At 54.6% G+C, this 24,849-nt stretch overlaps 1 protein-coding gene across 7 annotated transcripts in view; it reads right to left on the reverse strand.

Moving 5' to 3' along the window:
- The window catches only part of ERI3 (ERI1 exoribonuclease family member 3), a 126,655-nt gene that overhangs the window by 4,839 nt on the left and 96,967 nt on the right, over positions 1-24,849 (reverse strand). For 6 of the 7 annotated variants that reach the window (XM_041738140.1, XM_041738137.1, XM_041738134.1 and 3 more), the window contains one exon: positions 20,115-20,214. The exons of the other annotated variant lie outside the window; for it this stretch is intronic. In XM_041738140.1, the coding sequence (XP_041594074.1) occupies positions 20,115-20,214 (100 nt within the window). The remainder of the gene's footprint in view (positions 1-20,114; positions 20,215-24,849) is intronic. 7 annotated transcript variants of the gene reach the window in all.

The following is a 24,849-nucleotide window of genomic DNA, read 5'->3' on the forward strand; positions in this document are numbered from 1 at the left end:
GCCAGCAAACCGGGCTTCAGGTGGGCTGGTGGTCCTGGCATAGTGAACAGCATAGGCACACTGCTGGGGGGGAGGGGCGGAGGGCCCCAAACCTGCAAGTCTAGGAGTTGGGGGGGGGGGTGAGGAAGAGGCAGGGGAGTGGCGAGAGGAAGCTGGCCAGGTCAGCAGCGACTGGCCAAAAGATACCCTTCAGACTGCATGCTAAGCCAAGGAGCTTCAGAGTTGATTATTCGGGGACCGATGGGGAAACACTAACAGAGCCGAGGAGGAGGAAGACAGGACCACATCTGTGTTTCAGAATTATCATCAAGGCTTGGAGGGGTTAACCCTGAAGGCACAGGCACCCATTAGCAGACTGTACCACGGTCCAGGCCAGTGGTGGTGGAGATGGAGGTGGGGATGTCGGCGGCATGGAGAGGTGGACAGAGGCCAGAGATTTTAAGGGAAGAGAATGAGCAACCCTTAACGGGGGCAGATGAGAGTGTGGGGCTGAGGCTGGGATCTCAGTTCCCACTCGCGGAGGTAAGACAAACTAGAGGTGGTGTAGGTCTGAGGTGGTGACAACCTCAGTGTTAAATCTTAAGATTCCTATGGGACATTTAAATGGATCAGGCATTTCCTTTACAGCTTCTAGGCTTTGAATCTCACTGAAAAAGGCCTCCCATATCCCACCGCTATTAGAAAACTATCATATATTTTCCTCTAATGCTTTGTTTTTCTATTTAACTTTTTAATCTACCTGGAATTTATTTTTGTATTTGGTGAGAAATAGAAGATCTAACTTTACTTTCTTTCCCCTAATGGAGAGCCATTGTCCCATCAGCATTGATTGAACTGTCCGCATGTTCCCCACCCTGCTGAAACGATGCCTCTATTATACATACAATTCCCTTACGTGAGTCTGTTGGAATGAGGAAAAGAGAATGAACATGAAATGATCAAAGAGGCGAACTGGACTGGAGACCTCAGGGGCAGCAGGGTGACAAGCTGCTGACTTTCTGGGGCTGCAAGGGGGTGTGGCCTAAAGGAAGATTCAGACACACCTGAGGCCTCCTCCCCAAGAAGCCCAACCTGGTAAGCACCCTCTCTCAGTGATCTCCAGGAGCTGGTAAGGAATGGGGCCAGAGCCCATGGAGGAGGGGCCAGCAAGGATGGGTTAGGGTGCAGGAACCCCAGTGTGCTGACATTCTAGAACCTCATTCTGCTATTATATCTATCTGTCTGTCTGGACATCGTGGCAGCATCATGCCTGACAGCAAGGGGCCAGTGGGTCAATGCTGGGCCTGCCAGAGGAATAAGTCCCCAGCCCCAGAAGGGACATACTTATACTAAAAAGTTATCTGTTGTGTGGCTGAAGTTCAGATTTAATTGGTTTAATTGGTGTCCTACATTTTTATTTGCTAACCAGATAACTCTTTGCTAGAGGCCAGCACCTCAAACTACAGCTGGATACAATTCAAAGGTACAACAGCAAATGGCAGCTCAGAAGGAAGACAGGCGCCAAAGCAGTGAATTTAGGACTGAACCAGCAGAGGGCCCTGGATATCCTGAGATTCTGGGTTCGAATCCAAACTCCATCACTTCGTAACTGTGAACTTGAGCAAGTTACTGCGCTTTTATTTCACCTCTCTGTGTCTCGGTTTCTTCTTTTCTAAAATGGGAACAATAATGATAATTATAGCAACTACTTCCCTCAAAGGGTTGTTGAAAAGATGAAATGAGTTTTTATTTGTGAAGTGCTTAAAACAGTGGCTGGGTTAGTGATTATTATTGTGGTTGCTATTCCAATAACATCCAATAATAATGTTATTCCAGCAGTAACACCTTGGTATCCCACAAGCCCCTGTGCCTCGTCCCAGACATGACTCACGCAGTCCCCTTGGGTGCCCAGACAGGGCTACCCTGGCCCACCTGACACCACTCCCAGATATAGACCCCTCTCCCCAGACATGGCTCCCACAGCTCCTTCTGCTCCCCCCCTCCAGACAGGGCCCTGACAGCCTCTACTCCAAAGTGACCCCTTCTTCCAGCCCCTCCCCTCCGCCCCACCGAGGTGCCTGGAGGTGCCACAGGGCTGATGGTGAAGGATGACGGTGGTTCCACAATAAGGGGAAAAGGCAATTTCATCTTGATTAGCAGGCGATTTCTCTCTCCGTAATAAGCGCGCTCCAAATAATTAGCGTGTTTTACGTAATAATGAAATTACAGAAATGCAGTCCACTTATTCAAACAACTCACCATTACCATATTTTTAAATATTAGACTTAATTAGAGTTTATCACTTCAGAGAAGTATGCGGACCGAAGATGTTTTTAAAAAAATCCTCATAAAGTGTTTATTAAGCGCTGGTAAAGCTGGGATAATGATGTGTTTGGAAATTAAGGCAATCAAACACTTACCGCCGCTCCTGGAGGCCGGGCATGGAAATGAGGCCATTACACGCCCATTACCCGCCAGCTCACAGCCACTTGGGGGGCGGGGAGAGGATGTGCCTGGCCGAGAGGGCATAGTGCCCGGAAACGCCTGTGCCAACATCCCACAACAGCCTGGCCAGTAAGCAGGCGTCAAAGCCCTTATGTCACTTACATCACACTTGGCCACCAGAAGCCCAACTCAGACTTGGCCAGGCGAATGACCAAATCGGTCTCACATGCCAAAGCAGACACCCAAGACCAACCCTGATCCAGACTCCCAGGCTGGGTAGGACCTGTGACCTCCATTCAAACCGTAGCGCAGAGCAGGGACAGAAGCCAGTGATCCACTCCCACCTCTGGGCCACACAGGAAGGGCTAGTTATGGTGGGTGAGGAAGGGTCTAGGAGGGACCTGGGGAACTGAGCCCAGAGCCAGAGATACAGAGCAGCCAAGGGTCAGGCCCAGGAACACACCTGGGGATAGACCTGGATCAGGAAAGCAGGCAATAAGGGTGGTGGGAGAGGGGCTGGAGGCTCCTGCCCCATTTATCCCAGTGAATAACTAATTCCAGAATTTATAGTGCTGGGTTTTTGTTCTGTGGCCATTTATATCTGCGAGGGGAGGAAATGAAGAGGCAGCGCGGACGCCACATCTTTCTGTGTTATTGCTTGTCTGCCATTTGCAAATCATTATTAATTGTGGGCCCTGGTGGCGGGCTGGGTGGGGGCCAGGCTGGGTACATCCACATAGCTCTTCATCAAGGACCCCAGCCGCTGCCCCAGAGAGCCAATTACCCCGCCCTGATTGGGATCAGATAAAGAGGGAATTTTTACAAATTAGGGAATAAATAGAATTTCCACACAGGGCGCGGGCAGGACCTGAGAGGCTGTAATGAAAAACCATCCGTCACCATCAGCGCGGCCTGGGCACGCAGCCCCAGCACTCCCTCCCCTTGTGGGCCCGCCCTAATGCTCAGGGGCCTGGGTGTACAGGTCTCAGGACACCGCTGCCCCCTACTCCCAACCCCAGGCCCAGAAGCAGGGAGAGGACTTCCCTGGTGGGGTGTCACTACGCCCCTTGGGCCGAAGAGGCCTAGGCCCCAGCTCCAGCACTTTCTCTCCTGCCTCCTCTTCCTTTCCCTGTCCACCTCTCCCTCTGGATCTTCACAAGGATGACACTGGGGTGGTCGTGAGAAAGGCCAGAGATGGGGACCACAGGGCAAAGAGCACATGCATACCCCTACAGCTATGGCAGCCCTGGGGCAGAGCCCCGGCCCCATGGACCACTCACTCTGGGCTCCCATTAGCGCTCCTCCCCTTGGATCATTAAATATGTATATCTTATTACACGCCTTGTTAGAGTATCGAGCTCTATTGACTGATGATAAATCCTGAGCCTCGTCCTGGCCATAAATTTATCTGGAGATGATGAAGACTCAATAATCTAGTCAGGCAGATAATATCATCGGGCCTTAAAAAAGATCATTACATTATATGTCAGAATTAAAAGTGAAATACGCTGTAGTAACAGGGCGGCTGCTCTGGCCATTACAACGGGTACCCGCCTCCCCCACTCCTCCTCAGCCAAGGCCCCATCCAGGTAGAGGGGCTGCGAAGCCTTGCCCTCCTCCTGACTCTGGGATGCTATGGCTCGAAGTGCCAGAGGTAGCCAGACAACTAAGGCTGAGTGAGGGGACTTGGCTGGGCTGGGCTGGGGACAAGAGGCAGCCACTGAGAACAGCTGAGCACATCTGCCACACGTGGTAGCCACCTGCCCAGCCAAGCTTCCACCTTACCTGGTCCCTGGGGGTCTCCCATGGGACGATCTTCTGAGGGTCCCTGAGTGGCTCCAGCAGGAAGATGACAGGGCCCTACCCCTTTCCAGAATGGCCTGACCAACCAGGGTGGATTTTTTTTCCAAAATGCGAATCCTGGGAGACAGACAGGTTGGGCCACTTGCCAGTACCACCCAGGCCCCTGTGGCCTGGCCCCAGACCGATGTGCCAGCAGCCTATCTGAAGCCTAGCAATCCAGACCCTGGCCACCTGCTTCCCAAAAGACCTGCTGTCACCGCCTCTACAACCTGTCCTTTGAGAAACTCGCTGCCAGCTCCTGGTTCTTTGACCTCAGCACTGATGACTGTTTCTACTCTATCCTATTTCCACTCATTCCCACAGTTACACCTTCTACCTTTTTAACATCCTCCACTGCTCTTCTTTTGAAATATTAAATCCAAATCTCCCTAGTTACTGACAATAATACACTTTGCTTTCATCTCGCTGGAACCTTGCAACGTTACCACCTCTACTCTCCCCAGGTACCCCAGCCGCCGCCTCCCTCCACTTTCTCCCCTACTTCTGGCCGCTCACCCAGCAGTCATTCCCTTGCTGCCCACCTGCCAGGGCCCCTCCTCCCTTGCGTGACCGATGAGGCCTCTGGGTCTGAGCCTCCCGCCGTCATCCTGTCCCCCTGGCCGCTCATTGCATTCTGGCGAAGGAGATGGGAGGCTACGTTTGCTGAAAGCCCTTCAAGGAAAACTTCTTCACTCTTATGAAGAGAAACACAAGGAGGAGACAGTCTTTTACATTCTGCCTCATGTTCTCATGTCTACACATCATGTCTGGGACTGCAGAAGCCACTGTCCGACCATTAGGGGAGTCAGCCTATGAGGAACATGCTGAAGATAAAAGGACAGAAAAATGGGAAAAGCCTAAGTCCTTTATGACATTGCTGAGGTGGTGAATTAACTAACCCTAGGATCACCTTATCTCCAAACTTTTGTGAGGCAATAAATCCCATTATTTAAGATATCTCACACTGGGTTTTCTTTTTTCTTGTAGCCAGAAGCATACTAACTGATACAGACTGTAAAGACAGGAAAGAGAATGACATAACAAATGGGCCCTATAACATAAACTTGGCTGAAGAGAGGCGGGAGGGCAAAGGGCAATGAGGGCGCTGTTATTTCAAGCCAGGAAGTTGGTAACTCTTGTTATGCTCTCTTGAAACATTTGACCAAATTGTTTCCTGCTCTATCTCAAGACACAGGCCACTAAAAAGGCTAAAAGAGTCAAGTTTTGATGGGAACCCACATGAAAACAGGGAAGAAAACACAACTGAACAAAGAAAAAATTTTTATGTCTCTGGCTTGTGATCTGAGTTGCCTGAAAGTCCCACAGCTTCACAAAGTCATTAGGGGCTCAGACTTCTCCTTTCTGCCCTTCTCAGCATGTCGCTTCCAACGTCCAAGTTACCTCAGGTCCAAAATGGCTGCGGGAGCTCCAAGGATCACATCCACATTTTAGGAAAGGGGAAGGAGGAAACACCAAGAATAATGTACTTCCTCCTGGGCAAGTCATTTCCTTTTAAGTATCATTCCCAGAGGTCTCACACCACCTTTTCCCTTTTATCTCACTGGCCAGAACTCAGGGACGTAACCATATCTAGCTGTATGAGGAACTTAAAACAGCAACAACAACTACGGTGTTTTAACTGGGTACACACCGCTGCCCCTGGGTATCCAAGGGCTCCATTTAGTGGGGAAGGAAGACAAAGGGTACTGGGTATGTACCACGCATTCCGTCCTCGCCACATAGCCGGCACGCCGCCAACAGGAACCTGGATTCCATGGTTCATCGCCTCAGTCCTTTCTTGCCAATATTCTCAACTGTCTTGCTCCCTTTTCCTTTCATCATCCTTGCCTGGAAAAACCCACACTGCCTTCCTCTGTGCCTGCACCTGGACGGAGTGGGACTAGAGAACATCACAACCACACAGACTCGCGCCATTCCTAGAATCAGAGCCCTCAACCTCAACTGGGTGTCTAAAACCGCCCAGCTGATGTCCTGTGAGCAGTGTGCACGCTCTCGCCCTTCCTCCCTGTGGCATCGCCGAACTTTCTCTACCGTCCACTATTCCCAAGTACCCTGCCCCTGAACCCTCTCCCACAGTTTTGCCTCCTATTTCACAGGACACACAGGAGGCACTTTCCTCTCACCTGTCACGGAGAGAGGAGAGGGGGCACGTCCTGATGGCACTTCTAAAGCACCCTCACGCCACCTGGGTTCTCCACCCCATTTCCTTTTCGGGGGACTTACGTGATGAGCAACCTCCTTTCTCTCTGATAGGGTCTCAACTGTTTTTCTGCACTTCTTTCACAGAAGCATGTAAACCTATCAGATCTCTCCCATCTTTAAAAACAACCTCCTCTTAGCTCTTCTACGAGCCTGGTACCCAACCTCTCCTCCTGTTCGTAGCCAAACTTCCCCGTTAACGCTCAAGGCCTCATTCCCTCATTCCCCACACTGCATTCTGACTGCCCCACCTGCGTCCCGCTGAACCGCTTTTTCTAATGACCCCTCTGACCTCATGGGGCTGAAGTCCAGTGGCTTAGACGGCCCTAGTGGACTAACTCCTGCCCTGACGCCCTTCTCCCCTGGTTCAGTGACAGCACCTTCCCTCCCTATCCAACTCTTCCAGCTTCTTTGCACACATCTTTCATGTGACCGTCCCTACAAAATGGGTGTTGCTCAGAGCTGCCACTGGCCCCCTTTCTCTCTCCTCTCTCCTTGGGCATACTTACGCAGCCTGAGCTATATCTACCATAGATGTCCCAGGGATTTCTAAACCTATATTCCCACTACCACCGCCCTGGTCCAGGGCGCCACCACCTCTCACCCAGGAGACAGCAGTGCTCTCGCCAATCTCCTCCAAGGTGTCCTTCTAAGCCACAAATCTGGTCATTTCACTCCCTGTCTTAAAACCCTGCAATGATCCTGGAACAGAAAAAGGACAGCATTGGAAACACTGAAATCCAAATAAGACCTCCAGTTCAGCTGACAGTATAGTAGCCACGTTCATTTCCTGGTGCTGATAACCGTACCGTGATTATGTCAGATGCTAACACGAGAGAAAGCTGGGGAAGAGATGTATATAGAACCTTCTCTGCAATGTAAAATTGATTCAAAGTAAAAATTCTAAGAGTTAATAATTAAAACCACCACCAGGGGATCCCTGGGTGGCGCAGCGGTTTAGCGCCTGCCTTCGGCCCAGGGCGCGATCCTGGAGACCCGGGATCGAATCCCACGTCGGGCTCCCGGTGCATGGAGCCTGCTTCTCCCTCTGCCTGTGTCTCTGCCTCTCTCTCTCTCTCACTGTGTGCCTATCATAAATAAAAAAAAAATTAAAAAAAAAAATTAAAAAAAAAAAAAAAAAACCACCACCAGTCTAACAGCGCCTCACTGCTCTCAGGATAGTGTCCACACTTCTTTATAAAGTTCTGGGGAATCTTCCCAGGTGTGCCCCCTCTTCCTCCGCTGCCCCCAGCCTCGTTTTCCTCACTCTCTTGCTGGACCCAAGTTCAGGTTCTTTTACTTCTCAGCTTTTTCACATGCCCATCCTTCCACTGGAAAGTCCCGCCCCTCGCTATCATTTCCTCAAGTGCCTTACCTGGGCCCTCAGGTCTGTGTTAGGGATCCTTCTACGTGTTTCACAGCACCCAATGTTCCTCCACTGTGATGGCCTGTCACCTCCTGCTAGATCACAAACCCGAGGCACTAATGTTACCTGTGCAGAGCCCTCAGTAAACACGTATTAAGTGGAAGAAAGAAGAACTGGAAGAAAAGAAAGAGGGAAGGATGCAAGACAAGATCACGGCTGTGCTATCCGTTGCCCGAAGCCTAGACATGTCCAGGTCCTGAAAATTAGTCAAGGTCCTTGTCTCCAGCTTTCAAAGTGCTGCGGGCTTCACCCCTTTCCCCACCTCCATTCCTTCCTACTCTCTTGATTTCCACCAAGACCTGCTGGGCCAAGACACTGGCTGGGACTTGAGCTCTCAGCAGTCTGGCCACCAGTCTGGCCAGCAAACCGAGGCATCTGGGGCGGCAGCAGCAGCGGTGTTGGGGCTCCCCAGTGCTAGCAGTGATGCCCTGGAGAAGGGGCTGGCTCTGCCTGGGCACTCTGCGAGGGGAGCTACCCTCCCGAAGCCCAGTCCCACCTGGTAAATATTTCATCCTCAAGCTGCTCAGCTAATCCCTATTAATTTCAATACCGCCGCCTTGCCTGGCTCAGCTCCCAATGCATTATTTATCCCCTTTGTTTGTTTGTCGCTAACAGGTGGGCCCCAGCGGAGGCGCTGACTGGGGACAAGCCCACTCCATCACAGTGTGGCTGTGAATTAATCATGAGGACTAATGGGAAGCACCTCAGCTCCAGGCACTGCCCTAGCTGCCTCCCCCTGCCCTGGCACCCAGGGGTGGGCCAGGGCCACTTCAGCCCAACTTGATTCAAAGCAACACATTTTATTTACTATCTGCCTACATGAGTCAGACATAAGATTACCCTTTGGGGATACAAACTGAACAAACAGACATAAGTTCCTGCCCTCAGGGAACTTACAGTCCAGTTGGGGAGACAGGTGTTAGACGACTATTTCTTAATTAGGATTGTGAGGAAATGCTGTGCAGGGAAGTGCTGGGTGTTAGGAGGGTGTGCACAGGGGAGGACCTAACCAACTCTAGGCGTCAGGGGAGGCATCCCTGGGGAAGCAAACTTTGAGCTGTGCTCTGAAGGATGAGCAGGAGGTCATCAGGGCAAGGGATGGGAATGGGGGGCTTCCAAGGGCCATAAAGGCACATGGGAAAGCCTTGAGGTAAGAGAAGGAATGGCAGTTTCCGGAAAATAGGGGAGGGCCTTGTGCTGGAGTACACAGGGCGTGAGGAGAGTGGCTTGAGAAGGGGTGGGGGGCAGGGCCCAGCTCAGGGGTGCTCTTCTCCCTAAATGACTGGCACTTGTTCCTGGTGGATTACCATGGACTCATCCTGTCATACGTCCTCTGCTGACTTGAGCAACATCCCGATTTCTTGACCTTTTGCTTGTGGCTCCTGAGAGATTGTCAAGATCATTAACCCTCAATTGCACAGATTAGGAAACTCAGATGTGCATTCAGCCTGGGGGTTGAGAAGGCCTGTGTGGGCCCCTCAGCGCCCTGAAGCTCAGGTGTGCCCATGGCAGGACAGGGCTGGTTCTGGCCCATTGACTCTACGTGGGGACCAGGCACAGGGCTGGGAACAGAGCTGCTCCCAGCCAAGAGTGCTCACGTCACCTCCCAGGAAGGAACCTCCCTCAGTTCTGAAATCCAGCACTGCACCGGGCACCCAGGGGCCTCAGCAAGCATCTTCTGAATGAAAGACTGAACAAAAGTTCAGAATGCCCCTTTATCCCCCATAAAGACACTCTCCTCAAAACTTTTACAGAGATGGAAAATAGACCAATGAGCCAACTGATACTCAGTGGGAGGTTTACAGTATTTTCAGGCGCATTACCTCCTTCCTCCTCACCGCAAGCCTGGGAGGTAGAAGTCACCATCAGCCCCATTTTAAAGAGGAAGAGACAGAGGCCCAGAGTGGTGAGTGACTTACCCAGGACTACACAACCTGGGAGTGATGAGCCTTGACTAGAACGAGGTCTTCCCGTTTCCAGGCTCCTGGCTTCAGCATATCCATAGGCCTGCTCCACTCTGTGCCTATTTCCCCAGGGATCTCCCTCGGTAGCTCCAGGGACCCGAGCGCTCAAGAAGGATCCCAGAAGGATCCCCCCTCGTTTATGAACCAAATGTAGCTCTGCCAGGGCGGAGGCCTCACTGTGCGTATGTCAGGGTTTGTAATTCTATTCAAAGTGGCCACTTTGAAAATCCATGTCTCCAGGCTCCCTGTACATCATGGTGTCAAGTCCTGGAGCAGAGGCATCCATCAGCACCTCCCAACGCCATGGTCTGTGTGCCCACGTGCCTGTCCACACCGTGTGCCCGTCCCTGGCTCCCAGCTGCCATGGCAGTGCTGCCCGGCCCTGCGCGAGAGCTCACGCTGGCCTGGCTGCCTGGACCGGCGGTCCCCTGGCCTTCAGGCTAGTCTGGCTGCTGGGCCCCACCCCTGCCCCAAATGCCGCCTCTGCCTTGCCTGCTTCTCTCCTCTTGGAGCTAGGCAGCCAGCACAGAGGCAGCCTCGATAACTCGCTAACGTGCTGCCCATGCTGTTCTTAAAAATTTATGACTGTGCAACATGAAAAATCCGGCTGAGGAGCGGTCATTAGCGGTGCTGCCTCCCTCCCCCACCAGAGCCGCCCTCGTAAATTGAGATTTATGGCAGCAGCAGGAGGGGCGGGGGCGTGTGCAGGCGGTGAGGATGTTGTGGGGGAGACAGGGAGACCGATGAGACAGTGGTGGGGCCGGGGGCTCCCCCCTGCGGCAGCTCCAGTTTATCACAGTCTGCGGTGATACCCACAGAGAGCAAGGTCGGGTCTGGGGTGTTGGCCTGGCACAGATGCTGGATCCTGCCTCACAGAGGGGCTGGAGGGGGAAGGGCCTATCCCGTGCCAATCACCGGCTCCTTTAGGTGGAGGACCAGATCCTGAGGTCCTGAGCAAGGGCCTCCCAGGAGGATGATTTGAGAAGGAGGAAAGTTGGAGCTAGGGAGGAAGCATCATCCTTGCTGGAGTCACAAGGCCTAGGCCCCCAGAGCCAGCTTCTCTAACCAGATGCACGTACATTGGGCTGGGATTGTGGTATCCCACCCTGAGAACTGGAGGGCAGGCAGGGAGTGGGGCAGAAGGGTGCCAGCAGCCTTCCCTCCTGCCTCCTTTCTCTGGTAAGGAGGGTTGGTGGAGAGGACATTAGAGGGGGGAATGCAAGTACTAGGCCTAGGCACAGAGCCCCGGCTGGGGCCGAAGGGGAGGTGATCCCACAAGCCACTGCCCCCTAGGGCCCCCCTTACGTCCCCCATTCACAGGCCCTCCCTATTACCTCCCCGCTGCCTCCTCCCCTGCTCACTTAGCCCTGTCAGCCAGGCCATTATGAAATTGGGGTTTCATTTACAGACTAATTAAACATTACAGCTTGTTCACAATTACAACGCGGGGATGAGGGAGTAACTAATTACGGAAGAAATGAGCTAACATTTATCTCTGCTCCCACCCTCCCTCTCCCCACTGCCCCCCCAGTCTGGCTTCCTCCCACTCTTTGGTCAGTACCTGCTCTCTAGGCTGATTTCCTGGGATGGGGGACTGGAAGGTCTCAGCACCCACCCACCCTGGCCACAAGATCCGACTGCTGTTCCCACTCTGGGGAGGGGCTGAGCTCCCCAAGGCCCTGCTGCAGGAGGCGGAGCCTTAGTGGGTGTGATAAAGTAAGGGACCCTGTGATGGTATGTGTGACTAGGACATTGGGGTGGGGGGGACGACACACGCTCTGCTTTGGTGTGTGTGACAGTACCGTAGGGCTGTGTGGCTTTATGTAGCTTCCCCTTGCAGGGCAGGGTTTTGGCGTGATTGCTGCAGACAACTGTTTGTGTGATGGGGTAAGCGTGTGAATGAACCTACCCTCACCCTCAAACCCCAGACAGAACAGAAAAGAACTAGGTGGCTGTAGGAGGTGATGGTCAAAGCAGCCCTGGGCCCAAACCTCCACTGGGCAGCCCTATTCATTTCAGCCTCAGAAGCAAGAAAGGGAGCAAGGTTACCCTGTTCCAGGGGCTCGGCTCATCCCTGCCCTCAGGTTGGTCCTGGCCTCTGGCCAGATGCCCCCTGGGGCCCAAGAAGCCTCCCGGGGGCCTGGGGTGCCCCCTGTGGGCAGGAGTCCTGGGGTCTGGCTGGCCTGCCGCAGAGTTTAATAATAGTAACAGTGAGAGTAAGCGTTTCCATCCTTCCTGCCTTTGGGCAGAAGAAGAAAGGAAAGAGGAGGGAGAGGAGGGAGTGGAGGGAGTGGAGGGAGCGGGCTGAAGGGAGGCTTTGAGGCCTCAGAACTCACATCAAACGGCCGGATCTGGGCCTAATTGTCTGACCCCTGCCCCTGCCTTCAATCAGCTCTGCGGCTCCCCGCCCGCCCCTCGCCTAACTAGCAGCCATGTTCTCCTCATTAGGACAAGCTCCCCTTGCACACGTGTCCCCGGACATGTCCCCAGCACTCTCAGCTCCCAACCCTGCCTGGTAGGAAGGTACGGTGGGGACCCAGTTTTGGAGGGGCCCCTGGGACAGCGAGACCCTGTGCCCCCACGGCTGCCTGGACTGAGCTGCTCAGCCCCTCTCCTTGAGCTGCAGGGGCCTGGATGCCACATGTGGGGACAGATCCCTGGGCTGGCTCAGCCGCTGGGTGCGTTCTGTCCTCTGTGCGTCCTTCTTGCTACAGCCCGACTCTCTCAGACACACTGCTTCTGACGGCGGGATGTGTTTGAATCCCGTCCCTTTTGGTCTGGCTCAGCCTGGCGAGGGGTCTGGTCTGGGTCATGGTCTGTGTTCAGAGGCTGGGAGCCGAAGGAATGGGGCTGCCCGGCGTACCAGGGTAGTTCCCTCCGCGGGCTCAGGCACACTGATGCGTAGGGTGCCCAGGGCTGCCGCCGCCTCAATGAAGCCCAACTTGGTGGTTACAAGCTCTAACCTTAGAGAGACGTGCATTTACATCCCGGCGCTCCCACATCCTGGCTCCGCAGCCTTGGGTGAACGGTAACCTTCTCGAGCTCCAGTTTTCTCACACCCACTAGTGGGGACAGCCCCTATCTCACAGGGTTTGGGAACTCAATGAGAGAACAGATGTGAACTCTTCTGTACTACATCTGGCACTCTGCAAATGTGGAGGGATGCAATCCAGACCAAGCTGCCTCCTCCACAGGCCATAGCCCCACTTTGCCCAGGTGGGGTCTGGACCCTGGTCAGCAGTGTCCAGGGCAGGAGGAGCTGTGGGGAAGGGTCCAGAGCCCTGCAGAAGAGGACAGCAATTCCCAGAGGCATAGCTCATACCAGGGGCGGAAGCACCTATGCTGCAGCCTCAGCCTGGGGGCAGGGATGTCACACGGCAGCTTCAGGTGGCAAGGGCAGGGCCCAGCTTAGGGACTGCCAGGTCAGCTGGGGAGGTAGGTCTGGGGCTGGCCCACGAGGCGTGGCGCATCCCAGGAGTACTGAGGGCCTGAGAGGAGCGATGCTGGGAACACGGCAAGAGTGAAGGCTGTCTCGCTACTCATGGAGCTCATTTTCAGGGTACCAGTCCTGGATACGATCAGGGGAGGGGCTGGCCTGCTCTGGGCCCTGACATTGTCTCTCACCTTAAACCAGTGGTAATGACTTGCAAATATTGATGAAAACGCAAACTACAGAGATTGTCTTTTTCGGGGAGTGAAGGTGGGGAGCGAGGATAAGGAGGAAAATAAACTGAAATGAAGTCCAGTTATCTCCCATCTGTGGCTGCTCCTAATCCCCCAGCCCAAAGGAATCCAATGCAGCCCCTTATCTGCCCTGTCAATCACTCCATCACCGCCCAGAGTGCTCGGTGGGCACCACACGCCCTCACACACACTCAAGCACATGCTCACACATGCACACACACGCACACACTCGTTCCACCGACTCTTGCTCCAACACTCCCCCCCACCCCCAGCCCATTACTCCTCTGAGTAGGAACAGCCAGCACGCAGGTCCTGCCAGATGGATGCAATTTGCATAATATCAGCGGTGGAGGCTGCAAGATCACCAGGGGTCAGGGCGCTGACATCCCCGCACAGTCTATCTGCAAGTGCTAATTTGGCCGGCATTGATCTGTCTTTCTGATTTCTTTGTCATTTACGTCTGCGACGGTTTGACAGGAGATACAGAGAGAGACAAGGGGAGGCCAGGCCGGGCCCGGGGCTAGGAAGGTAGGGAAACAAAGATTGTACTTCCCAGTGCATCACACACACAGAACACATACATAAACATACCAGAACCTTTTCCCCCATCCATCCAGCAATCCACTCGTCCATCTGTCTATCCATTTTCCATCTGTGGTTTCTACTGAAGACTAGAACCTGGTGTCTAGGCAAGGACTGATTCCTCAGATGTCCCCCAGGGCTCCAAGGGTGCCAGCTCAGGTAGGAGGGAGTGAGACCCCTCTAGGTGAATACTGCCTCCAGGCAGGCCCATGGAGCCCCTGTGGATGCCTCGAGAGTTATCCATTCTCATGGCCATCCGCTCCCCAGCTGCTCACTTTCTCTGGGCCACACCAGAAGAACTAGACAGGAGTAGGGGGTGGTGGTAGTGCCGGGGAAGCACATACTCCAGCTGTCTCTGCCCCCTCTTGAACCCAACTTGAGGATGTCCGAAGTGTGGGTAGGGGGTGGGAGGTGGCCCAAGCAGCGCCTCTCTGCCTCTCTGGGACAGCCAGGGAGAGGGCTACTAGGTCCGCAGGGGCCTTTATCAATACTTCACCACCCTCAGGTGTTCCAAAGCCCAGACTGGTTTCTAGCTGATTCTGAAGCCCCCCTGGCTTATAGCCAGAAAGCCTTAGCTCAGATTAGATCTGAATGCTGTGCCCACTGAACCCTCAACTGCCGTCTCCACATTCTTCTGTGCCTCGGGAGAAGGGTTCCCCATCGGGATGGGGGCACCACCTGGAAAGATGTCATGGGAAAAGGGGAAGAGAGGATAAGATTGCAACTCTGGAAAGAAAGAACCCACTGCAGAGAAATGGATGTGATCACTCTGTCAAGGGAAGCAGGAGACCTGAGCCTTCCAAGGGTGGAAGCCCCCTCCCTCCCTGGCAGCCATGGTGGCTCTGCCTTGGCCCCACCTCCTTTCCCTCGCTGAAGGTAGCAGAGCAGGGTGATCAGAAGGCACTCCCTGCTGGGCAAGAGGGGGGCTGGCGTTTGGTGTGTGCTAATCCGGGGCCTGAGGTCTTCAGAGGGACCTGGGGAACTTCAAGGAGGGGAAGGCAAAGCTGTACTGCAGACGAGCTCATTAGCCGGCACCCCCACCCCCCCACGAGGAGGAAGGCGGGCGGCCCAGGGAGCGTGGCGACAGAGGCGGCAGAGAAAAGGCTGTCACTGTCCTTTCTTCCTTTTGGTACAAGCATCTCCCTGAGCCAACGATTCTCCTGCAGTGACACCTCTCACGGGAGCTAATGAGATCCGTGTCACAGAGCTAATGCGCTCTGACTGGACTCTTGATAGACACCCTACTCCTTCAGGGGAGACCACAGGCCAGTGCTGCCCCCCTGGGCCCAGGCCCCCACCCTGCCACCTGCCAGCCCAGCTCTTTTTGCCAAACCATGCTGGGAAACGAGCTCCTGAGAGTCCACTTGGGTGTTGGGTATCCCTCCTACCATAAGCCTCAGAGAGACCCTCCTCAGGCCCTGAGCAGGGGGGCTAAGGGGCCAGGGCAGGACCACCCGGCTGGGCATCAGGGAAGGTTCCCGTTATTCTCCTGGCCAGCTGAAATCAGCAGTCTGTGGAGCGTTCCTGTCCCAACAACAGGTGAGATTTTACTGACATTTCCTGTGCAGATTTCTAAAAAGGAAGAAGGGAAGAAGGCCTGGGTCCTAGTGTTAGATCAAGTCTGTAGGGCCTGAACATCACACCCCCAAGACTGTAAGTGGGGCCCAAGGATGTATTTTGTACATTCACACTAGGAAATCAGGCAAGATTCCCAGAAGATGTGGCCTTCGGAAAATGGGCAGGATTTTCCTGGTCAACAAGGTGAAGAGCAAACAAATCAGAGTAAGAACTGTCAGAGACAGAAGGAGGTCAGAGTTGCCGGGCTCTGGCTCGGAGGGCGACTGCAGCAGGGGTGAAGCGGTGGCAATGCCTCCTTTATTCTCTTCCTTGGCAAGGCTTGGTCAAGGCCTGTATGTTTCACATTAATGGAGGGAAACAAGGGCGTGAGCTTGTGTCCGTCTTCATAGTCTCTGTTGGGAGCACAAAGCCCGACACCAAAAAGGTGCTTCCTAGTTCAGCACAGTGGTAAGGACACAGACTCTGCACTCAGACAGGCCTGGGTTTGAGTCCTGGCTCTTCAATTCAACTGGCTGTGTGACCTCAGGCCAGTCACTTAACTGAGTCTCAGCTTCCTAGTCTATAAAACAGGGAGGATAATGCCTGCCTTCCATAAAACTGGTGTGAAAATTACATTTGTTAATAAAAAGTACCCCTGAATACTTGCTGACCCTTTGCAGAAACACGAGAAGCACCACAGAGCACCCGCCTCCAAGCCTCTGGTCCACACCAAGGATGCAGACAGAGCCCACTGACAGCATGGGCGGCAGCAGTCCCACAGGCACGGGGTCCTCTTTGCCCACAACCCACTCCATGCCACCCCGCTCACCAGGCTCACAAGGCCAAACCCAGCACCCCAGAAGGAAGTGTCCCTCTCCCGACAGAGGCCATGCTGACAGCACCCGACCCCGCCCCCCCTTTGTACCTGGAGCTCCACTGTCTCCGCTCCTGAGCCTACCTCTCCCTCAGCTGCCAGGGCCAGCTGTACCTGTGTGGATGACCAGAGCTGAGCTCTGGGAGGCAGGGCACTCTGTCCGTCATCCTCATAGGTATGCCCAGCACAGCTCCTGACACAGAGCAGGTGTGAGGTAGACACTCACTGACCTGGTCCTCTGCTTCCGCTCCCAAGGCTACTGCTGGCTCTGAATTAACTGTCACTGCTGTGCACCCTAGTCAACTTCCTCTTCTATAGTTTCTCCTCGTTACCCTCCCTGTGCAAACTCTCAGACTGCTCTAAAGCCCAATTCTGACCACGTCACTCCTCTGCCAGGACGCTCCCATGGCTCCCCCTCAGACAGCTCAGCTGTGCACATCCATCCCAACGGGCCCCATCCCCTCCTACAGCCTACCTCCTGGCCCTGGCCCCGAGCCATTGCCCAACCCTCCAGCATGCCTGCCCCTTGCTCTCTTGGGGGCCACACACCCAGTGCTCAGCGGCAATCCCCACCAGGTAGGCCCCACAAACCTCCCCCTGACACTCATACCTTACAAAGAGGCTCAGAAGATCCCTCTAGGGCCTAGGATCATCAGTGATTTGCACACAGAACCACTGCCTCCCTCCCCGCCCCACCACCGTGGCATCATGGGAGAGCTGAGCAGATTCCAGAGATGGCCAAGCTGTGGGATCTGCGGAACCCTTGCCCAGCATCACCAATGCCACCCCCCCCCCAACCAATATGCATACCACTCCCCACTTCAGGCTGGCAGCTCTTCACGCAGTTAATTAGCACTATGTCACTGAGGACCAGCCTGAGTGGCCAGTGACAGGAGCTGACCCTTGACCCCAGGGCTGGGAAACAGTCCACATCAAACTCTTACAGCGCGACCCTTTTAACACGCACAGTAACTCGGGGCACCGCCAGCTGAAGCTCATTAAAGCTGTCTCTTTGGCGCGAGGGCCATTAACCTCACTGCTCAAAACCAACGCCTCCCCTCCCCTCCCCGCCTCTCCCAGCCCAATTAATGCCCTGCATCCTCCCTCCCCTCCAAACACCCTCACCCACACCTCAGAGACAGCTCGGAGCTGGCAGGACAGCCCTCTGGATTCAAAGATACAAAGACCCAGGGCCAGGAACCCCCAGTGCCCTGGGGAGACCATGGTATGAGCAGGGCCATAGAGGAGGGGGCTACTTGAGCACCCACTGTGTGCCAGGCCAGGTACTACATAAGCACTTTACACAGGCGCTTCACTGAACCTCCCCAACAGCCCTGAGAGGCACTGGCAGGGTCCCTTGTCTAAAGTCATAGGGCTCTGGGTGGTAGAGCCAGGACTTCCTCTTGGTTCCATTGTCACCTGTCACCTTGGACTGTCCTCTTGTGGCCCAGCCAGATGGAAAAACCTTCTTCCCTGGAGAGGGAAGGAACATCTCAGGAGTCCTAACAGGCAAGAAGGAACCGCTTCGTCTCACAAACACACCTGGGACACATTCACAGACGCAGGGCACCCAGCTCAAGGCCGACCCAGTCCCGTGGGTCCTGCTGCAGCCCCTCCCCACCTGGGCCAGGGCAAGTCTTCTCACTGATTCTCATTCTCTAGTCCCTCCCTTTCCCATCCCTCAGTCACTGACTCACCGACTCACTTGTTTATCCAGCTGCCCACCCCGCAGTGCTTACTGAGCATCTACTAAGAATCTAAGTGTGCAACGTGCGCTGCCCTGTCGGCTCTGAGAAGGAGCTCTGTCTGATAGTGCTGTCCTCTCCCTCCCAAATCTCTTGTCTCCTCAGAACCTCATCAAAAAGCCAACCCTTTAACCTGGCATTAAAGACCCGCTTATTTTCCCATTTCTTTTCCAGCTGTTCCCTGATCCAAATGTCCCCCCCATTCCAGTCACGGCAAACTATTTGTAGGGGTCTAAGTGGTCTTCAACGTGCCCTTGTGCTTTTGTACACACAGCTGCACTTAAGTAGAAAATCCTTCCCCCATTTTTCTACCTAGTGAACTCCTATTCATCTTTCAAGGATTTCCTGACTCGAGAGTCTTCTTCTCTAGGAAACTCCCTGCTGAGCTCCCAAGCATATCACCTTGCTAGGTTTGGGGTCTTCTCTAGGTTGCATGGAATAGCTCCTTCGGAGAACAGCAGTTGCTGTGGGGCAGGCCCAATTCCCTCAGGCGTGTTGACTGCTTCCTCTTTTCCCCCTGGACCCCAGGAGAGCCTTGAGGTGTCCCAGTAAGAATGATACAGAGCGTCCCTGAAGTCAGGGAGATGTAAATAAAGAAGCAGAAGTCACCTTGGCACCTGAGGTCAGGGGAACCCTCCCACGGAGCAGCCTAGGTGTTCCCATCATGGCCCTCGGTACCCCGAGTACCCAGCTCATCTGTCTCGTCCTAGGATGTGGCCTCCTTGAGGACAAGAATCTCCACTTAGCATGCCCAGCACCCACTAGGCACCAGTGATGTCTGCGGGAAGGAGGAAGGGCTAGTCTCTGAGAGGTGACTGGGTCCTTCTGGTGTATCTTGCCAGTCCCCTCTGCTGTCACAGCTCCCCAAAGGTACACAAGTTATGATAATGTCATATCACCTCCCAGGAATACTCCCCCTCCTCCCCACTTGGAACAAAGCCTATCTTGTCAAGTGCCAAGCCTGAAAGCATTTGCATGACGTGTGTTCACGCACAGAAAATGAGATACACAGAAATGAAAACTTTCTTACACACTTTCTGGTGGATACACACACAAGTTGATGGTTGCTTCCATAAACAGACAAATGCCCTCAGGAAAATCAACCCAGATATATTGTTACACAGACACACACACACCCCAATACTGATATATCAGAAGTTAGCCGAGCCTCCAATGCCTAGAACCACAGCCACTCCAGCCCCCTCCCAAGCAGGGATCCCTCTGAGGGTGCACCCCCACCTGGTACCCCAAGTGGCCCCTCCCAACCGAGGCACCGCTCAATGGAGGCTGCTGCTCCTGCAGGGGAGTCAATACCCTGTGGACGGAGCCATCGGTCAGAAGGACCCCGACTAATTAAAAGCTGGTGAGGTTTAAATAATTCATCTCCTTAACTCCCATTGATCGCCCAGTTTAGTAGCCACAGACTTGAAACAATATTAAACAGCCTCCTCTAGCTCCGTGGGGGTGGGTAAGCAGACATGTGCCCACCCCTCTGAGGACATCACCCACCAGAGATGCAGGCGGGGTCAGGGATAGCTTGGCCTGAATCCAAGGCCACCTGCGACCCACCCAAAGCCCAGGCCCCACTGTCCTCCTAAACAGTGTTTTGAGAGATTTTTTCCAATGGTCTGGTTCCACTCTCCCCTACTCCACCCTCCTTCCCCACTCCCCCCATCTATGGAAAGCACCCCATTAGAGCACAGAATGAGCCGCAGAACCCCTCTGTGCACTAGGGGATGAGGGCATGCGGGCAGGGGGCTGACCAAGCTGCCAGGGGTATATGTGGAGGGACTGACCAATGCCGCTGTGGGGCCGGCCTATGTGCTGCAGGCTGAGGCCCTTGTTCATGTCTAGAAGTCCATTCTTGGGCCAGCAGCCCATGGCGAAGCTGTAAGCCTGGAAGACAGGAGGCAAGAATGGTTAACAGAGGCCCTGACCCCCAGTACTCACCACCTCCACCCTCCAGCCAAATCTTCCCACTAGGGGCTTCCTCTCACTGTGTCACTTCATGGGAGTCCCCCCTCACTGGGTCCCCTTGCCACCAGGACCCCCACCAGAAAATCCCTCCTTTCAGAGCTCCTTTTGTGCTAGGCCTCTCCCCATCAGAGACCTCCAGCCCCTACTGGGTGCCCCTTTGCCAGGCTCCTCTAGAGAGCTCCCATTTACTAAGACCCTCCTTATCAGGACCATCCTGTCATCAGAGCACTCCCTTCACCAGACAGCCCTGTTAGTCTCCCGGTCTCCAGTGCACCCAGCACTGTGCTGGGCCCCTCACCACAGTACTGTTGGTCATAAAGCCTGGTGTCATGAAGGATGTGGAGACTAACATATCCAAACTTCACTCTACAGAGAGGACCAACTGCCCATGGTCTACTTGCTTTAGGTTGAGAGGCAGGCCAGGCTATGGAAGGCTGAGTGCCATGCATGGGCTCAACTGAGAGGGGTAAGGTCACCTGGTCGACTCAAGCAGCTGTGAGGGGAACACATGAAGAGGGCGTGCGTGTGTGTGTGTGTGTGTGTGTGTGTGTGTGTGTGTGTGTGTGTTAGGGGGGAACAGATCTCTGCTGAAGGTCAAGTGCTCACTTATGCATATTCAAAGCAGCCACCCATCGATCTGTACTTAATTGTTTTCCTGGGGTTGGGGAAGGAAGTGCTGGGGGCATCGATCTGCTCAGGCCCCTAGCACTTCATTGCCCCCCTCCATCCCCTACTCGCACCACCTGGCCGCCACCAACCTCCACAGTGGGGGGTGGTACATAGCAGGACCAGGGATGGCACTTTCTTTCACAATCCCTTATAGGAACAACTGACTTGACATCACAGATGAGGAAACTGAGGCCCAGAAAGAAGAGACTTATACAAGGGTTAGAAAGCTATTAAGTTATAACTGAATCCCTGCTCCGCCTGCTAGCCTGGGCTTTTGGGGGGGGGGGGGTGTGCAGCTGGCTGGCCCTTCAGACATTACCCATCCCCTCACCTTTGAAGTCGTGGAACCCTAGGCTGCCCTGATCCCAATGGCAGGAAGCATATGAGATGTGGTCAATAGGCATGTAGCCTGAGGAATTCCCAGAAGCTAGACCCAAGGGTCATTAGTGGAACTAAGGTGACTGCAGCCACGGTCAGACAGGCACTGTAGTGTCCCCACTTGTGCCCGGGTGTGGAGGTCCCCATCCCACCAGAGACTCCCTCACAGCAGGAAGGGCCTAACACTGGGTCAGAAACCAAAGACAGGAGAGGAGGCTGGATACAGAGTCTGTGCTGAGGCCAAGGGGCTGGTACCCTGCCTTCTCAGCTGCAGGAACCAAGCCCCAGCCCTACAAGTCCTTCAACATCAGTGCCCTCCCGAGCTAGTTTCCTTGACCACAGAGGTACCAGCCACAACCTGACTTCCCAGCCAACCCTCCCACACTTTCCCAGGCCACAGCTGGACCCACAAACCGGGGGCTGAGTGCGAGGCTCAAGGGCAGGGGAGAGAACGCTGGTGTACAGCCAGGGCAGGGAGGGCAGCACTGGGGAACGCAGGCAGCGAGGGAAAGCAGCCAGTGGGTGGTGCACAGCTGGATGAGCTGCTGAGCATGGTCAGGGCCATGGCTGGAGCGCAGTGGGCCAGAGAGCAGTGGCGGGCTGGCTTTCAAGTACTTTAAAATCACTTACAAAGGCCGGATTAAACGATCAGAAATTCCATTTAATAGGACAAATAAAGAAATAACAATCTACCCTATCAGCCTGGAGAAGGCGAGCTGGATGGGTTTTTTTCCCCTCTAAAAAGGAAAAAGGGAAGGAAGGGGGAAAAAAGAAGGATAATGTGTGTTTACTCAAGCAAAGAAAAAAATATTTAAGTGATGTCGGGGAGAAGATTGCAGTAACTAGTGAAGAATAACATCGTCTACTTTGCTGTCAAATCACACCCGAATTTCAGTAATAGATTCTCGGCTGACACTCAATTCAATTCGAAGGTGATCCTGCTTTATCCCAGCCCATCAAATATTAAACACTTGCATTAGCAGGTGCTGCCGCTTCCCGGCTTAGAGCGGCGGGCGGGCAGCGGAGGCCCCTCTGCTCTGCTCGGGGCTGGGGGACAGGGCAGCTCAACGTTATCTGCACGTCATCCCGAGTCTTATCGAAGCTAAGCGGGAAGACCACTTCAGATAACATTAGACGCTTGCCCCGACGCGTCACTGTGACTAGATTATTATTATAATGACTCCCCCCCAAGATCGTCCTTAGACTGGGACATGTGCAAGGGGGAGGAGAGGGCCAGAGCCCAGGAGGGCCGGGCTAAGCCGGGACCCAGGCAGGAAAGGAGAGGCAGCAGGCGAGGCGGCGGCCTGGGCCCGCCTGACGGATGCCTTTCAGGAAGGGCAGTCTAGCTTGTCAGAGCGAGGGCGAGATGAATTGGCGTCTCCAGCGTGGCCGTGGGTGTCATGCGCACAGTTTCATATTCCCAGATAAGGCATGATAACCAATTGCTGCTGTGACACGGCCTCATCCAGCACTTCCTCAGGGGGGCACAGGCGGGGGGAAGGGGGCAGCACGTGCACATGGGTCTGCCAAGCTCCTAATAAGAGGGATTTAATTTTTACAAATGCTGCTTCCAGCGGGGCCTTCACATACCAGCCAAAGTCCAAAATGATATTAAAAACGGTTAATTAAAACTGCTCTCCTTCAGCCTGGGCTCTCCCCCTGCTGCCCCTGCTGAGAACCCTGGCATGTCTCCCCCAGGTACCCCTGCAGAGCTGAACCTTCAGAAGTGACCGCCAACCTCAAGGAACCCCCCCAGGCACGTGCTAGGGCACGGCACCACAAGCTCCCTCCAGCTCCTGCCATCTGAGGTACCCCTCGGTCACAGCCAGGGGACACAGAAAGCCACCCAGAGAACACAGCGTCCTATGGCACTCTGTGTTCCTCCTACCAATGGGTGGTCTGGATCCTCACACCTGCTACCCACACCGCCCCTGCCCCCCCTCTCCCCCAGCACGCACTTCTGAAGTGTCTCCCTGCCAGATACATACACTATCAAGCGTGCATACCCACACAGGCACCAAACTCTCCCTCAGGTTACTCGGCTTATCCTTCCACTCCCCATTCCCTCCAGGCGTCCTCCCCAAGATTACATCTGTCTGTGAATCTGAGCAGAGCCTTCCCAGGAGCCCAGCTCAGGACAAGGTGATACGGGCTGTGTCTCAGAGATTCTGGCTGAGAAGGAAAGGCTGGGACCTAGGGAACTGGTAGACCAGGAGGATCGGGGAGGCCGTCCCCTGTGGCTGTCCACAGGGACAATAGAGATAAACAGGCCTGTCTGGCGTTGGAGGCAGCTAGGAAAGCTTCCTGGAGGGAGTGGTAGTGGACAGCTGGGTGGGTGGTGGTGGTGGTGGTGACAACACTGCAGGCAGGAGACACAGCAAGGACAAAGGAGAATGGCAGAAGCAAGCCCAGTGAGAGCACAGGCAAAGGCCTGGGTGTGGCAGGGGCAGCCACCAAGGATGGAAAGAGCCAGAAAGACCCGTATCTTGAGGGGCTGCCTCTCACTTCCGTGTACCAATGGCAACATGGGCATCAATCAAGGAACCTAATTATTGTCCATCCCCTTTCTCTTGCTTGCTTCCTATCCCTGCTCCCTCCCTCTCTCCTGCCAGCCTGCACAGTGTGGGGGTAAGGGACCTACGAGCTTTCTGACCTCCAACAGCACAGGCAGGAATCGGTTTTGAGAGCTCTTGCCAAAAAGCCTGTTCCAAGTCCCTTTCCCAGACTGGTTCCAAATTCTTGGGGTGCCACTTCTCCAGCTGCACCTCTCCCAGCCACCAGGGACCTCCCCATCCCCGCCAGCCCAGCTGTGGCTTCCTGGCCAAAGAGTGGGGCAGACGGAAAGATGACTGAGGAGCCCCTGAGTCCTGTCCGGGGCAGGTGGGGTTGGGGTAAAAGACGCGGGGTTTAGCAAACCATCCCACCACAGCCCTGTGCCAGGCAGGCACGCACACTTCCCTTCCCCTGGGCTGCTGTAATTTCCATGCGCGGGGAAGCAGGTGCCGAGCTGCTCCCGGCTGGCTCTCCTCTCTCGCGGCTCTGCCCGCCTTGGCTGCTGCCCCATTAGCTTAGTGGCCAGCCATCTGCGACGGGCCTGCCGCGCAGCCCTGCTGTAGGCGCGGCGGGTGGCCCCCTGTGTAACAGGGAGCTTTGCCATTAGCGCCTTTAATATTCTGACACCTCAGCACAGCCTGCTATTACATGCAAACGCTGATCGCCCTGTGAAATTACATTGCTGGGCCCGCGAAATGGAATCGTGTATAATCAGCCTCCTCCATGCACTGTCAGTCCCATCACAAACACGGCGCCCGGCGGCTTATGGGGGCTTAGCAGCTGCGACAAGTGTATTGGGTTTAATAGATGAAGTAGCCCTCATCGGCAGCAGCATCAGATCCTTCAAAGAGGAAGGAAGAGGCATCGATGGCTGCTAGGGTGTCTCTGCCCACCCATTCGCTACCTGCCAGGGCCCCAAGGGTGGGGTGGCCACGGGGTGGGCGGGGCAGTAGT

Source organism: Vulpes lagopus, chromosome 23, assembly GCF_018345385.1.
Source record: "Vulpes lagopus strain Blue_001 chromosome 23, ASM1834538v1, whole genome shotgun sequence".
Taxonomy (NCBI): domain Eukaryota; kingdom Metazoa; phylum Chordata; class Mammalia; order Carnivora; family Canidae; genus Vulpes; species Vulpes lagopus.